Source organism: Protopterus annectens, chromosome 16.part0 (genome assembly GCF_019279795.1).
Source record: "Protopterus annectens isolate FY-2018-M chromosome 16.part0, PAN1.0, whole genome shotgun sequence".
Taxonomy (NCBI): Eukaryota; Metazoa; Chordata; order Ceratodontiformes; family Protopteridae; genus Protopterus; species Protopterus annectens.
Window position 1 is genome coordinate 458,233,689 of NC_056750.1, and position 17,857 is coordinate 458,251,545.

At 38.6% G+C, this 17,857-nt stretch overlaps 1 protein-coding gene across 1 annotated transcript in view; it reads left to right on the plus strand.

Annotated features, from left to right (window-relative positions):
- Window positions 1-17,857, plus strand: part of GSN (gelsolin) — a gene marked incomplete in the record, with an annotated part of 970,219 nt that overhangs the window by 412,414 nt on the left and 539,948 nt on the right. Inside the window, 1 exon segment of the mRNA XM_044058005.1 lies at window positions 12,544-12,632. Within this exon segment, the coding sequence (XP_043913940.1) occupies window positions 12,544-12,632 (89 nt within the window).

Sequence of the window (17,857 nt, forward strand, 5' to 3'; positions counted from 1 at the left end):
CAAAAAAATTTTAACCCGGCCCGGAATTTTTCCTGTTTTTTAAGGAGCCTTTTCCTTTTTGTTTTAGGGGTTTAAACATCATTGTTGCAGGGGGTAAGACCCCTTGCACACCCCCTCACCCTCTGCTAACTGTATATTCCCACTCCGAGATCGCACTACAGTGAGGAAAGGGATGGATTTCGTACACCGCACTGTACCACAAGTACATTACTTCGAGTTTATATGGGCAAATGCATTGTGTTTGCCGATGTAAACTTTCGAACATGGAGATGTTCAGTATGATGGAAATTCGAACATACATGTTTCCAGTTTCATCTGGAATATTCTCCTTTCCACCGTTTGTTCCATAGGATCTTCATAGATATTTCTCTAAAATGTGCCTATTTCTTTTTTTGGTTCTTTTTGCCTTGTTTTCCATTTCTGTGAAACTGTTTTTGGGTCATCAGTGAATTGCTTATTTTGTACTGTTTTGTTTATTTTAATCTGCGTATCTTAAGTTTTTCTGCCTGTGTTGATATCGTTATTTGCAGTAGGTACAACAGATGATGGTCTGTACTAATACTGTACTTTGCTTTTATCACATCTATCTTTCTACAAATATTTGTTGATCTGTTCCCTTTTCTGTACACTTGGCAGTGACACTTGTCTTAATTGCTTTGTACTTTTCTGTGTTCGATACTTCCATAATGGCATTTGCTTTCTCCCTTAACTTTCCCTTAATGCTCTGTTTATCCAGACTTTATTAATTTAGCTGCACTGTAATATACCCTGTATATTTGTTATTTTGCACAAGTTTTTCTTAACAGTCTTTATTACGGTTTGTTTTAGCAAACTTCTAACATTTTGGGTCTTACTGACTTTCTGTAATCTATTTCTTTGATGTTAATGTGTCTGTCCATCTTTATTAAATCAAGTAAATCTTCCCTTTGATCATTTTCTTCTAAACTAGGAGCACTCTACCAAGGTTCCAGAACATCTTCCTGTGACATTCTTTTCAGCTTCATCCTGTCATCCATTACTCTTTCATATAGAAACTCACTTGTTTGTTACTCCACAACATTGACTGTCAGAATTCCCCAGTTTTTTGTTCCTTCCTTTGCTGTGCAACTCCAAATAAACTTTTGTTTTGTTTTCCTACTGAAGGCTCCAAAGTATCTTCATATGGCTATTGATAAGATGCTTCCTGCTCCACCGGTTATGTCTTAATTTGGGGACTCCTTTTTCTTTTGTGCTGTGATGTTATCAGAGTTGGACAGTCTACAGTAAATCTTTCACTTCGCAGGTAATCTGTAACTTCAGTTTCTGTTCCTTCAACTTCTCAATTACTAATCCTCTTTTCTTCCCCCTTTGTTTCGTTTTTTTTGTTTGTATTGTAAAACGTTCCATATCTGGATACCTTTGATTGTACCTCTCCTTAAATATCTTTGGTGCTGCTTTTTTTGTATTTATTAGTTATGCTTTCTCCTTTGCATAAATATTGAACCATGTTAGATCTTTCTTTCCCAAATCCATATTTCTTCAGATGCCTCCTGCTCCTCCTGTTTCTCCCTTCTTGGAGGACTCCTTGTTCTGTTATGTTGTGACATAACCTGTTAGACTTCTACAGTAAATCCTTCACTTTGCAGGTATTCCCCATCTTCGTCAGTTAACTTCACTAATCTTCTGTTCTGCATTTCCCTTTGTGATCTTACTTTTTGTATTGTGAAATGTTGTGTATCTGGGTGCTTTTGCCTGCATTTCTTTCCAAATATTTGGAGCTGCTTTTTTCCTTCGATTAATGTGGCTTTATCCTTTGCTTAAATATTGCACCATATCAGATCTTTCTTTCCCATGTCTTTCTTTTTATATCTTTTCAAAAATACTTTGTTCGTTATATTTTCCAACTTCCTCAGTTGCTTTTTCAAAATGGCCCAAGGTTTCTTGATGTATATAGCGTTTTTTTGGAATCTGTTGTATTAATGAACACAAATTTGCGTTTGAGGCTTTAGACAGTAATATTTTTCTTTCTTCTAACTTCTCCCTTAATTTTTCTGTACATTTTGCATTCGGAAATTCTGGTGGTCTTGCATAATTGTAACAGTACACACACACATTTTCAGCAGTAGTCCACTCTTTCAACTTTATGGTTCATTTTTCCACTCTTTCAACTTTATGGTTCATTTTTTTGGCATGTCAGTTTTTGTGGGCATATATTTCCTTTCAACAGGGGGACAGTCAACTGACCGTAAACTGCAAAATGTTGAAGCAGGTAGCACATTCTGTTTTAATAACAAAGGATCTCAGCCCAACATTAGAGGTTGTATCATTTTCTAGTAACGACTGTGATATCTCTCCCCTTAAGAACCACCATTCATGTTTCCCTTTTTTGTTTAAATTTTAACTATAAATTCAGCCTGCATAGTTAATAATTCTGTTCATACCCAACAGTGTTTGCTGTCTCCCTTGTGGTTAACTATGTAAGCTTGCCAGTGTTGAGATCCTTTCCAAGTTATAAAGGTTTAGCTTTTGTAGGGCAAATATATTGGGCTACTGTTAAAAACCTAACCCAAGGCCATTTTAGGCCTGACCCTCTCTCTACTGGTCTTAGCCCTCCATTATTTCCTCCCTTATTCTTCCTGCCTTTTCCTCCCATTTTTCCACTTGTGTGATGTTTACTAGCATAACATTTTAGTATATTTGATTCTACAATCCTAATCCTCTTAACTCCAGTAACTCCAGCAACTCAACTTTTCTAGGTGCCCCCAGGAGATTTTTCAGCTCTGTTTTCTGTGCCACTATAAGAATCAATACCATTAACCTTTTTGTGTCTAGAATATTCCCTCCACCCAATCACAGTTCAGTAAGTAAATATTTGTGTTTTGCAAGACATGCTACAAATCTTTTTTTCTATTATGCCAGTCCTAGACACTCAGAAAATGTCTCCAGAGTACCTGTGATGTCTGTCGCATCTCTACTACCTTTCATTTTGGGCAATTTTTTTTTAGCATTTCTAGAGTATAAGTAGGTATGCAGGCAACATGCATATATGCAAAACTTTCATGACTTCATTGCATACCTGGGAGCTAGGCATTTTTGCTCCCATGCCTTATCTGAAATTTCTGTATTGCGTAGTGTTGACCAATCCCCTCATTTCATTTTTCTCAACATATATAGCTTATTAAAGTGGAGTAAAATCTGCTTAAATCGCTTTATCTGCTGTTTCCCTCTTGCTTGTGACACAAGACTGTCTGTGGCCTCTCACTGCTTTTCTGTGTCATGATCTCTCTAAATATTTAATTTTCCTTTCTATTGTAATAGTTCCCTCTTTCTAGGTTAAAATTTTCCTTTGACCTCTTCCCGTGTCAACCTCATGTTTCCCTCCTTCAGTTGATCCCAAAAAATTTATTTTCTCTCGCAAATCTTGCCAGCTCCTTGGGGCCCCACAGATTCAATGTGGGATGCCTCAGCATCGATCCTACAGGAACTAACTCAAATTGCCAGAACTGAAGGTTTGGGTCCCTTCAGTGCCTCCCGTAATATTTTCAAATCCTTCGCAACTTGAGTACCCCACCCTTCAGTAATAAGCATTGTACAGATCTAAGTATTCCTGTTTTCTCTTGTACATATTCTGCTGAAGAATCATTCACTTCAACTTTGAATCATAAGCTGGATTCTCTATGTAATATTTTTTTGGAGTGTGCTGCTCAAAAGTACTGTTGAATGCATGGCACTTCAAACTCCTGAGTTAAATCAGGAGAACAAGTTTTTGACTTTTTAGTCTAGGTTTAGAATTTTCCCAACGATGACTTCTAATATTCCCCTTGAAAAGATCCCAGTTCTTTTGACTGGAATCATGGTCTAATGCTTGGGCTGCATCAAGGATTTTGGGGAGTAACATTATAATCACCTGTACTCTTTGGTCCGTATCAGTCAGAAGGGGCTGTCCATTTCTGAAGCTACAGTTTTACCTCCTCCCAGGTTTCCTGCAGCAGTTGAATGTGGGTTCTTGGACAGACCAGTAGATATCCGAGCCTATAATGTCCCCACAGAAATTGATACCTGTGCACCAATTCATATATTGGTTGAAATTGATTAAAGAGGTCCTTTTTCTTAATCTTATAACCAGAAAGCTCTGTTAACTCCTAAAAATAATTGGGATATCCGTTGCTGTTTCTCACAGATGTGACTACATATCTGCAAATATTGTAATAAACTGTTCCTTTCCATGGTCTCCCGCTTTCTCTAGTTGCCTTATCTGTTCCAAATATAGCAAATAGAAGGGAGAGCAGTCACTCATGATTTTTATCTCATTAGAAATTTGTCCCTTCATTTTTGTTTGATTCGGCCTTACCATAAAATTGTTGCAGGCGAGTTATAAAATTTGCAGGGAAATTCATTTAGTTTAACGTTTTCCATAAAGAGACCCACCATACTTTAATGCCATCTCTGCAACTAACAATAATAGTAGGAGTTCTCTCCTCACGGGCCTTCCTGTAATGCATGTGTGTTCTGATGGTGTTATCAAATGTTTTTCTCCTTGTTATAATCCTACTTTGGTCCATATTGATTAGCCTTCTTAGCATCTTTGACAGTGTGTTTGCTAAAATGCACGCAAAAAACGTGTAATCATGATTAAGGACAGATATTGGTCTGTGCAGATCTCTGCCACCGTTTAAAGTGACTGATACCACCTATTTGGCACTAAGCAGGTATAACATTTTAGTATATAGTTAAGCAATCTACCCCATATCTTAATCACTTATTGTCTTTGCCCTTTCCAGAGCGAGACCATCAGTCTTTTGCCTCCATAATGGAAATCTGTGCCATCAAGGCCTCTTTTTTTTTTTTTTAATTCCATCACTCTATGTAGCAAGGTTAATTTCTTTTAAGTAGTGCATTTTTTGCAAATTGTCTCCTCAGCTTTTGTACAGATTACTATAAAAAGTCCTGCATACCTTTGGTATTTACCTTGATTAATAGATCAGCCTCCCTGGATTTAGTTTTTTAATCTTAAGTATTTGCTTGAAACTTTTTGCTCCCACAGTCTGCGCTCCAAATACCGTTGCAGTTTGGGGATATTCTCAAAATACTAGTCTGTGCTCACATGTTCCACTGTTCTCTCCTGCATTTTATTCTTCCAGTTTTGCCCGTTTTTCTAATTCCTTTCTCTCATCAGCAGTTAATTTCTCTTTATTTTTAAGCATGTCCACCTTGTCTGTCTGCTTCTGTAATATATTCTCTGTCTCAGCAAGGTTGCCATTTTTTGTCTTGTATGTTGTTGACCCCTCATCTGACTCTTGAGTATTTTCAAATCCCTAAAAACTTTTTATAAGAATTCTCTGTTGATGGGGTGGGCCAACTCTGAGTTATCCTCCTGTGCTTTATAAGTAGGTCCCTGAGGTGGGAGGGCAGTCTCTGTTAATGCATGATCTGTTAGGACAATCAGCTCAGTTTGCATGCCCCTAAAGAGGTGTTAGTACTCCTCTTGTATGTGTCCATTTAGGAGCTGGTATCTTATTGCTTTGAGTAAAAGGTAAAAGCCCCGGTCTCCCTATTTATTTAAACCTAGATCACGAAGACTTCTACTGTAACAGCCGTTTCAGTAATTTACCTTCTCTCTAGACCTTTCTTGACCTGGGTCCTTCATAGATGCCTGCTTTTTCTGTCACCATGTTCCAATCCCCCACTTAGGAGGAGTTGACTAAAATGCATCGTCTCTGGCGTTTTTTTTTCTCATTGTCTTTGGTGGCAGATATTTAAGTGCAGTAGTCCTTCCCCACAGTTCCCTTGTATTTATACATATCGACTTTGCTTGTCAGTTTTCTAAAACTAGCATTTGGTAACCCTCAAATAGCATAGCCATTGCTGTCCTTTTTCTGTCCTCCACTTCTGCATGTCTCCTGTATTCCTTTCTGTACAATCTTTGCATTTTTGTGCTTGTTTAAATGCTTCCTGCAACATTTACTGCATTAGCCCCCCCCCCCCCCCGTTATGATCCATTGTCTTTTTTTTTTTTTTTTTTGGAAGATTGAGCAGGCCATTAACATTCTAAGTTAACAGTTGAAATGTCATACGGGTAAAGTATTAATTTATCTGCATAACCTTATTTAATTTGCCTTTCAGGCACCCTACTGGGTAGATCCCAGTAATCTTTAACTCTAAGAGCTACCTGCTTCCCAAACCCATATCACATGTGGTCATTTTGAGCAACTTGCAGAAACTGACAGTCAAAGAAATAACAGCTAACCCTTACTTTTCTACTGCAAAAGTATTCAAATTCCATCGTCACAAGTTATAACTTTTGAAAAACAATAAAGATGCATTGCTTTATAATTTATGATGCCCTGAGCACATTTTGGAGCCAACACTCCATTATACCAAATGACTCTTCATTGTGTGACCCCCCCCCTTGTGAACTTAAATTCACTTGTATTTCAATATTTGTACTATCCTTAATCTTCTCCCTAATGCTTTCTTCATAGTGTTCAAAAACCTTGCCTTGTCTTTCTGATATTCTGTTCCACATAAACAGGAGACTTGTCTAGCCTCCCTTCCATCTGCTAGTGCATTTCTGCAAGTGCACCAAACATGCCTGCTATATTTCAGATTTGTAATCAATATGCACACACTATAAATCCTATTTCTCTCCAATGTCTTTTAAATTCTGTGTACATGCGGGGTATTCCTTCAAACATGTACCTGGTTCTTCCAAATATTTAGCTGGTTAATAAATCCCAGCTTAATAATTCACAGTCTGATTATATCCATATTGTTACCTCCTTCTATACATTGTTCTTGTAGCACCCCCTGATGCCCATGTTTTAAGTCTTAAAACTCTTTCCATTTCAAGACTATGCTGGCAGTGAATTTGTCTGATGATCTAGGTTCTCAGCCACCCATTAGTCTTTACAAGGTCCCAAGTTTTTATTCCATGCTGGTTTCCATCAGGCCCATGTCCATGTGAATGGCTTCATTTCACCCTGTTTTTCTGATCATTATGATTATGGACAGGGTTTGCTATGTATACTTTCTCTGGGACCCAATGCCTTATTACTTGGTTTTTATTCAATGCTTCTGTACAACATAACGTGGCATTGCTTTTCCGGTTCCACAAACATTCTGACCCATTTCAATTTATACCTTCAGTGTCCGAGGATACTGCAGTCTGATGTTAAACGCAACATTTTTGCATAGTTTGATATTGGGGGTTCCAAGAGAGTAGTCCTGGTCCACGTGTATTGTATATTCTGCTGTCTTCCACTTTCAAGATTTTTCATTTTTCTTGTATAATGGGGAATAGGAGTTGTTTAATTGCCATGTCTGGACTTTTATTTTAATTGGCTGTGGAAGTTGAGGATCAGTGGAACCCTGCACGTATGTGATGTGCGTGGTTCAGCTTTATCTGTTTATCAGATATTGCTGTCCATTCACTAAGCCTAGACACTGTGAAACTAATGCAGTCCTTCCTTCTGCTTCCTCCTGGTACACTGGAAAACCTGATGTTCTCTCATTGCTCCCCGATGTCTCCCTCACCTTATTTCCTCTTGCACTGTAGCTAGCTGGAGTGTGTTGTCTTGCTAGCCTAGATATCCGATTGCTTAGACAGTGCAGCTTCAACATCTTCAATCTTCTTGTCCAACCTTTTTGTTTACTCAATTCAGTAATCATTCCTTTTCTTTGAACATATTGTCTAATTTACTTTTGAATCTAGTCATGGTTATAGTTGCTTCTTAGCTGGTGGGTCCATATGGTAAGGACGCCAATCTTCTGTGCTCTGCTAAATGTCCCAATTGTATCTCTTTTTTTTTTTTTTTTTTTTTTCCTGCTGGTTTGTTTTTGGACATGTGCAACAAATGGCAAATTACCTCCCAGTGCTGTATTTCACGTATTTTTACGAGTAATTGGGGGAGGAGGTGAAACTGTTCGCTAGTATCTCTGTGCCATAACTGGGAGTCCCACATTTCTATCATAATTTAGTGCCTATATTCCTGTCATTTTGCTAAAAATAAAACAAACAAAAAAGTTTTCTTGAGAAATGGGACAAAAAATTGTGCAAAATCCAAGGCATTCTGTGACATCTGGGACAGTTGAAATCTTAAGTTTAACATAAGTACTCTCTCTAACTTAATTTCATACAAATGCACATTAGTCCTAAAAATCAGATGGTTAACTGTCCAAAAGACCAGAGTGGGAGCCACTTTCATCTACTGTCTCCCACACCCACCCGGCACAGTTATTACAGGTACCTTTTTCCATCAGTGAGATGAGGTTTATGGAACATAGGTCCCAGATTCTTTATCCATGTCGAGAGAAAGCCCTAAAGTCTACTTTAAATATTGTCTTCCTGTACTTGGGAATTTGCTAGAGTAAGAGTTTTTGCATCTGCACCTATTTTCTGAAGGATATGATATGTGGAAAGTCAATTGTTCTGTCATTGTTTAGTGACTGCAATACTTGATTTCCCAGAAAGTAAGTTTGAGGCACTGACCAAATACGTGAGGCAAGGTTGAGGAAATGCTGTGAAATCAGTGGCACTTTTTACTTTGCACACAGTTTCAGCAGATGATTGAATTTCTTTACCTGTTTAACAGGGTGAGCCCCCTGGACATGTCCCTTTTTAGGGGTTACCCGGGAGCGCTTTCTGGTTAATTTACTTGCTCAGAGTAGTGTAGTAGGCAAATGGAGGAGCAAAGTATCTAACCCTGTGCCTAGGAAGCAGCTCATTGAGATCTGAGATTTAGCCCTCTGTGTTAACTGCAATCCAGTGTATTTCATACAAATGGTCATTTAGTCCTGTACAAGAGATGATTGATTTAATTTTGATTTTTGCCAAAACAAGGTGTCACCTGTAAATGGATTGCCCAAGAACTACAATTGTAGAGGTTAGTACAACTACTAGATGAGGTCAACCTCTTGGAAAAAAGTCTGGAACCCCAAACAACTCATAGGGTCCACATGAAATACTATCAGTGGGATTTGGCTAAGAAGAATTGGAGACTATGCTTTAGAGGGCATCAGGGTATGTGTAGGCATCAAGGTATGTGTATTTTAGAGCAAGTGAGAGAGCCCTACAAGAGGATTTCATCACTGTTTGATTTTTTATTTGTTTAATGGAAGAAGTTTGTAAAGTCTGTGGCATTGTGATATAGCGGACAGCTTCAACCTTGTTTGACACAAACTCCGAAGATGAATATTCCAATGCATTTTATACAGATGCATATTTAGTCTTGTACAGCCAGATTTTGGAATAAATGAGCAACAGTGCAGTAAATTCTATTCATGCACAACCAGTACACCCCAATTTAGTGACTAATTTTCAATGATTTGCCATAAAACAGAGGCACAGACCGAAAATATAATGTAAAGTCATGACTGGATTACCAGGGACAGTTTTTAGCATCCTTTCTCACAGTTGCCAGGCAGTAAACATTCCACAGTATTTAAGAGGGTGGTGACTTTTATCCATGCCAGTATCCCTACACTCCATTTAGTGTCTGCAGCCCTCAGTGATTTGCCAGAAAAGGTCTAGCTGAAAACATGAGGTAGTCAGGTTTAGTCTGCAAAATCAGTGAAATTTTTATGCACAAACAATAGCCATTACTTTAGACTTTAAGCAAATACAAGCTGCTTTCATCCACGTCCAGCTTTTGCAGTCCATAGCTCTCAACCTCTTAACTTGGGACAAAGCTAAAACGTATGAGGGCAGAGATCCAAAATCACAGACAAATTTTAAATATTACTCAAGTTTTAGGTTTTGCGTCCTGTGTTTTCATTCGAACTGTGTACATTATTTTCAATGCTCATCACTGAAGATACTAATATGTATGCCAATGTTTTTCTTCTCTTAAACGTTTTCATTTTCTTGCATTAAACATTGCATATGTTTTCTTTTTAGCTTACGTAAAGTTGGAGTGAATACTAAATTGCTAAATCCCTGCGTTCCCTTTATACCTCACTGCTCCATCTGAACATGATTCTGCATTTATTTTCCCCACAAATTCTATCTATTTCTATGTAATTTGCTTTTTAGGTTTACTAAAGATCCAGCTTCAAGGTTTAATCGCCTTTTGCAATATGAAGTACTTCGATTACAGTTTTAGATTTGGTTTACCTTTTCTAGAAATTGCTTTTTTGGCAGCCAAAAAAACTAAACTTACTAATGTACAGTGTGTAGACAAATCTGATCCTGTGTCCCATCTCAAAAAGTTTCCTTAGTTGCAAGTATTTTCTTCCATTAAAATTTGTAGCCGTTCTGTGTAGAGAATGTCTGGCAACTTGTTACACTGGCAAAAAGTCAGTTGCCTCTCTGTTTCTCTTTCCCATCACAAATCCAGTAATTGCTGTGTAACTGAGGAAATTTTCTTTGAAATATGCTTTTAGTATAAAAATAGCTGTTGACACTTCCAAGCCAAAAATACTAAATCATCTTTACTTTGTGAATATATGGGAGCTATACAGATGTCCTCCATTGTTCCTTTGTAAACTGCTTTTCCAGTCTCCCTCTTCCCAGTCTTTTTTTCTAATCTCCACTGACTGACTTGTAGTTAAGTAATGTTCTATGTGCTGTGCTAATTATCCTTTTAACAGCAGCTTGTGTTGTAAACTAGATAAGAAAACTACACCAGGGCTGATCTTCCATGTAGCATTCCTGTGTTCCCTTCTGTTTGCTTACTCGTAATCAGTCCTTGGTAGGGAGGGCAGTCTTTAACCTGAAGTCCAGCCTTCAGCTTTGCCTCATCCCACTCTGTTACCTTTACTTGTATACTTATTTGTTCTCAGTACCTTGGTTCTGATGTCTAGCATTTGCTGACTGTAACTCTGAGTATTACCAGAAAACACATTCATTTGAGGGACAGGGCAAAAATGAGGCAAACCCAGGGATGTTCTGCAAAGTCAGGGACAGTTGAGAGCTGTTAGTCCCTCTTGGACTGCTGTTGTCAGTGTTCTGTCTAGTCTTCCTAGATTTTTTTAACTTGCCTCACTATTATGACCATCCACAGTGGTCAGTCCCTCCCTTGCTCTCCAGTACAGTATTTAGTATTTACTGTCTTTGCTTGTTGCCTGCAAGCAGACAGTGTAGGATCAACAGGCTGATTTTTAGTTTTATGTAACGGTAAAGCTAAAATGGTAAAAGGTTGCAGCACTGGCCATTTGCATGCCCAAGTGGTAGGTGTTGAGAATATACATAGGAAGTATTTGCTGTGCGTATTTAATTTTTCTTTAACAGAAAAGAGTAAGCAGAGCAAGCAAGTAAAGAAGTTTGTTCTGCACATAAGCTAAGACTTGGCAGTATTGAAAACATTTTTTTATTTATCATTTGACTGGCTGTTGGCCCCGAGAGCCACCCTTTTGCCTTTGTTTTAATTCTTCACTGCATATGGTCCTCCAAGGGGGGAGGGGGTTAAGGTGCGTTACACAGTATGCTCTGGTTTGTCTGGCTCTTTCTTAACCTGTATGGCTTTTGTCTGACTTTTTTTTATCATGTTGCTGTGACTAACTTTTTTCCTGCATTTTCACTCTTTAACTATGTGAATAAGATGCTGGTTGTGATTTCTGATTCAGTAGCCACAGTGAATTTGTTAACATGTTATGCAGCTACTGGAACTCATTGGTTTGGGATGTGGAATTTACCCCCTACATAGAGGTCTGTTTTATTTCACTGGAAGGTAAAACATGTCAAATTAGGCTTTATAGGTCCTTTTCAGCCGTTGGTGGCATCAGTGATGGTTAGCCTGCATGTCCTTTATAAATAAAAATGTTAATTTGCTGTTGAGTATAATGTGGTTGTGTTGTATGGATTTCTTCCTTCGTGTAGAGACTTCTGCCACATCCATTACTGAACAACTTCATTACTGATTGTTTACTTGGCACCTGTGGTGGTGGTCTGTGTTTTATAGGATGCCCTAGCTGGGATGTCAAGCATGTTTGGGAAAGCAGAGATGTCTGAGTTTGAGCTTTTTTTCTTCTGTTAGTGTTTACAACTCTGTTGCTACTTCCCATTCCTTTTTGGAGCATCATTTTCAAATTCAGGCCTTTGGCTTCAACTAGCCAGTTAGGTAATGCATGCCTTCAGCTTTGAGATACAGCAGTCCTTCAGGTTTCCAGCTTTACTTCATCTCAGAAGGGTGGTCTTTCCTGTATTTGAACTGTGCTGGTTGAAGTGCATTTTTTCTCTTATTAGCTATTTCCATAATTATGTAGTTGCCAACGAATTGCAACTGCTAACATTTGGGATTGTGTAGATGTTCTCTGTAAGCTAGATCTACAGACCCTTTTAACATCATATAGAATTCTTTGATTAAGAAAATCTTGAGTGAAAACATGATGTAGACAGTGTGGGGAGGTTGGGGTGGTAGGTTGAATTGGTATTGTGTGTCACCTGGACTTGAGAGTGAGTGGAAAAGGCTGCGTCTTCTAATCGGGGAATGCTGGCTTGACTCCATAAAGACTGAGTATGGAACTTCATTAGAAGTAGTGTGCATTTTGTTTGAGAACTTGATGCTTTAATTGTGTATTGAGTAATGGTGTTTACATGTTTTTTTGTATTCTTTTTTTAAATTTAAGGTAAACATGCCAACCCTGAAGAACGGAAGGCTGCCCTAAAAGCTGCTGAAGGATTTATCACAAAAATGGGATATGCTAAACATACCCAGGTAAGATGAAGCCCAGCAAGTTTCTACTTTGGTCAGTTGAGTTGCACTTTCTGGTCCCCTGCCTGTTTTTCTCTGTGGACATGGCAACTTTCATTTTACACTACCATGTTGTGCATTTGAGGATCTGTATGGAGCAGAACAAGGGGCATTTATTTTTGAGCTTCTTTATTGAGCATTTTCTTCTGTAACCATTTGAAAAATTGGGACCCGATAGATTGAGTCCTGAAACAGACTGGCTGAAAAATGGACTTCCATATTCTAAGTCTGAGATGGCCATTTTCTGGAATATTCCCTTCTCTCTGAGATCTAGCAGTTTTGCGTTGGTGTACAAGTTCAGGGGTGGGGGAGTTGCCCGCATTGGGGGTGCACAGGGGTTTTGCTCCCCTGCAAAAAGGTAAGTTTGAAAGAGGAGAATAAGTCTAGACATTTGAGTGCAGACATTTCAAGAGGAATCTGGTTTTCCTTCACAATCATTCAGAAAATCCACAGTACTTTCCTGGTACTACAACTGAATAGTTAATTTTATCAGATTCAGTACCACAAACAAACCAGGTGCTTTTGTACTCTTAACTTAATGAATAATAGATGGCTTTAAAAATATTTCAAGAAAATGGTAGATGGTAACCCAGAACATAGTGTGGAAGGGAATTCTGAAAGTATTTTGCAAGAAGGAACTTTAATTGCAAGTAGATGAATAAAGTTAGTTATGGATTCTAGACCCTCAGAACATCCATAAATATATTAAACCCTGACCTGTCCTAGAGTATCCTGCATTTAATTTCTTTGCAGGCTGTAGGGAGTTTGCTTCAGTTTTTTCTTTAAATACTGAGTGTGGGATTTGCCCCTGTAATCTTAATTCACCACAGCACTCTAACATGCTTTAGAAATTTTGTATTTGATGGAGTCCCTTGTCATCTGTCAGGCATGAAGATTGTATTGCGGTAGTCTTACTATTTACTTTTTAATGTTTTTTGCTTTATGGTTTTGTTTTGAGCACAATTATTTCAAATGTAGGTCATGATATTTGTAAAATGAATGGGAATGGTGCCTTATTTGCTTCCACATACACAAACACGTTTATGGAATTTTGGCATCAAAATTCCTTTTTACACTTCAATTTTAGCAAAACGGGAAAAATTCTGTTTGTAGGCAACAGTTTTCATATTCCAGGAGCAATGACAGTTTGAACAATTGATACTGGTTTTACAGGTATCAGGTTTAAGGTTTACATACAGTGGATACCATTAGTCTATAGTGTTTGGATTTGTTTTTAGTTATCAGAGATGAGCCACGGTGGTGCAGCGGTTAGCATTGCCGCCTCACAGCAAGAGGTTCTCTCGTTCGATCCTCAGCTGGGGTGCCTTCTGTGCGGGTCTGCCTGTCTCGTGGGTTTCCTCCCACACCCTAAAGACATGCTGTAGATGGATTGGACACTCTAAATTGCCCCTAGGTGTGTGTGTGTGTGTGTGCATGTGTGTGCTTTCTGTGGAAGGTTGAGCGCCGGGCTGGCAACTCGACACCATGAAATTCCACTGCCAATCATGAGCGGACAGTTGTTCCGCTGTGGCGAACCCTAACCGGGAAAAGCCGAAAGAAGAGGAGGAGAAATAAGCAAATTACTTTATGGCAAGTAAAGGAAAAGCGGCAACATTTTCTTTGTGCAGTAACTGTCCACCACACCTTGTAAAATCCCTGAACCTTTGTGCTCCTTAGTTGGGCACCTGTGTAGCACCTGAGATGTCCTTTTAAGTTCTGAAGGATCATCTGCAAAGCTTATGGTATGTATTATAACTGAATCTCATAAACTAAGTTATCAAGAGTCTTAGACTATATCCCAAAGTTAGGATCTACCTTTTACAAAACCAACCGTTAAATCTGATACATTTCTTTGAAAGGGCTATGAAGATTGTAAATGGTGGTAAGAGGTGCACATGATGTATGTTTTCCTGTCCAAGGCCTTTGACATAATTCCAAATTCTAGCATCATACATAAGCTAATTGCTTTAAAAATCAACCCATATGGGTAAAGATGGATTGTAAACTGGCTAAAAGACATAAATCACACATTGTGGGTTGTAGGTATTTCATAAAGTATGAAAGTGGCCATTGGAATCCTTCAGATTCGACCTGTGACCCCTCCTTTTTGGCATTTACTTATCAGATATCCAAATGGAGCATCAAGACATCTGGCTTATAAGCTTCGCAGGCAGCTGCAAACTTTGAGCTATTGGTAAGTCGCACTCTAACAGTCTCTCCAGAATGGACTCTTCCCTAGTAAACTCTTATTTACTTTGATCCCGTTTTGGTAGTCAACCCCTGCAATCGTTATACTGTATAGAAAGTACACAGTTACAAAAGGAAAATGTAGTCTGGTACCTAGGAGCATGGCTTGCTAACTCCCTCTTTTTTTGACCATTATGTGATTGTGTTTGCCAGGAAATCCATTTGCTGTAGCACAGGTAATTCCCAATGGAGTGTCCTCAAGATTTAGAGAGGTATTCACTCCTGTGTAGTTTGCATTGATTATTCTGTTTGTCAAGCACAGTGCCCCGTTTGGATTGTATCCCATCAGACACATTAAGCAATTGTACCACAAAGGTTCATAACAAAAATGACACCAAGTCTCTGAGCTTTGAGAGGCTGGAAGCTCTAGCCTTCTCTTCAGGACCTTATAAACTTGAGGGTTGATTCTGTCTTGCTTCGTGCACAATTAGAGACCCAGTTGGCTTGCACTCTGTTTATCTGCAGCACCTCTACATCCACTAATACTAGAACTAAAGAAGTAAACCTTCACCAGTAGATAAAGAAAATAATGTAGAAGGATGGGTTTATAACACATTGCCTCCCAGACTTCTGTAATAAACTTCACCTACATGTTAGGCAGTGGGGCTGTCCTTTCTTCAAAGATAACCTAGATCACTGGATGAGTATCCACAAATCTACTTTGGGATTAGCTTGTATGACTTTCCTGGCGAAAGGAGGTGCTGGCTGAGGGAGAGTATGGGTCTTAGCATAAGTGCTCCTAAGGCTCGATAGCCTTAGAATGTCTGAAGGAGAGTTGATAATTGCTATTAGAAAGTGTATGGAATGGAGAATTTGGATCGGGCCTTCAATAGGGCTTGCAAGTTGAATCTCCCCTAGATGACTTTGTTCATAGTAGGAGCACATTTTCAGGTCAAAGACATCTACTTTGTAAGTGACTGTAAGACCTAGTTAGAAAAGTATTGTCAACATGCGCCTTACTAATGTTGAAATGAGCTTCTACGCCAACTTTTTCTACCCAGTGTCACAGGCCTACAAGCATACTAGGACATTATCTGTTTAGTCGGTATCCAGGTGAAAGATCTACACTAGTGTTGTCTACATTGCAATTGTCCTTGATTGCTCAATATTATTCCCTTGTTAGAGGAGATGGTTAAGCTAAATAAGTTTAAAAATAATTCATTCCAGGGTCTTCCAAATGCTGTATAGTCAAGACCATGCTTAAGGTCAACGTGGGGTAACAGAACAGAATAGAAATGTAAAACACAACACAAGTGAATTTGTTGGCTGACCTTTTTGTCTAAGTCACCATGAGGAGCTTGGAAAATATTTGTGTACTTAATCAGGGGCACGTCTGTATGTGTGTATATATATAGATAGAGAGAGATAGGTAGGTAGAGAGATGTAGAGAGATAGAGAGATAGGTAGGTAGAGAGAGATAGGTAGGTAGAGAGAGATAGGTAGGTAGAGAGAGATAGGTAGGTAGAGAGAGAGGTTAGAGAGAGGTTAGAGAGAGGTTAGAGAGAGGTTAGAGAGAGGTTAGAGAGAGGTTAGAGAGAGGTTAGAGAGAGGTTAGAGAGAGGTTAGCTAGAGGTTATGAGAGGTTAGAGAGGTTAGAGAGAGGTTAGAGAGAGGTTAGAGAGAGGTTAGAGAGAGGTTAGAGAGAGGTAAAATATCTAGCTATATGGGTCTACCTGATAAAACTGAAATATGATAATGAGCCCGAAAAGACAGAGAAGAAATTACTGAAGCTTCTCATGAACACTGACTAACAACTCTAAGTAACCATTTGTCCATGATGAACTTTGCCCTTTCCCAACTGCAGTGCAGTCTTTGAGCTGGTATATTTTAGTTGGGGGAGGGGGGACCAGGCTCTCACATGAGTGGGTTTAATATGCTTTTGGTTTTTAGTTTTTTGTTATGGACACATGATTACTTGAGCACAGTTTTAGTCTGTGTTCTGGGTGTTCGTCATGTGAGGTTTTGGTAATTTCTTCTCTGTCTTGTTGGACTCTATGTTGTGGTATTTCAGTCTTGTACTAAACCGTAAATGTTACATGTTTGATGTAGTACTCAAAAGTAATTTTTCTTGACCATCAGATCAACCAGCTCACAGGGCTAGTAATGGGGTGTTAGTGTCGCCCCTGCTTTTGCCAACATAGTAAATGGGCTGGTGGGAGGAAAAGATACTCAAAAGCAATTCTTTTATTCAAACATGTTAAGTACTATGCAACATAATGGATGATTTGGTCTTCATATGGGGAGCCAGTGAAAGTCTGTTAAGCTAATTTAACCAGATCAACAGGAGTGAAGCTTGGCTCAAATTTTCCATTAGTGGTAGAGGTACTGTTTATTTTTTTTTTAGATGTTACGGTCAATGGATGTGAAAGCGCAAAAGTTTAGCAGTCGTGTATATTGAAAGACTTTTATGAACAACCATCTTCACTTCACCAGCCACAATCCAAGGAAGATGAAACCAAACATCTTTCAAGGACAAATGTGATTGTGCATGATTATTAGTGAAGGAGATTTATATCAGCAAATTCAGTTTGTGAAAAGTTTGTTCATGCTGAAGTAGAACTTGAAAAAATTGTTCAGGTTGTACTTGGCAAAAGGAAGGATATATTTCCTTCTATTTAATGGAAGGAATCAGTGTTAAACATTATAAAGAAAACTTAAATATTGTTAAAGGTAATGAGAACTTTTGATAAGTAATGTGATTTGTTAGTACCTCTCGCCATAAACTGACAAGATACTAACATTGTTAAAACCAGTAGAAAAATGGTGCTGGGTAATCATGATATCAGCAAAATACTTGGCAAAAGTAAGCAGTTTGTTTTTAAGAGAACAGCATTTTGAATGTTTTAGAAAATTATGTAGTTGGTGAATATAGGTTTGGTACCAGAACTGCAGGCACTTTTTCTTGCATGGATTGCAAGCAGTGCAGGTTAATCAGCAATATA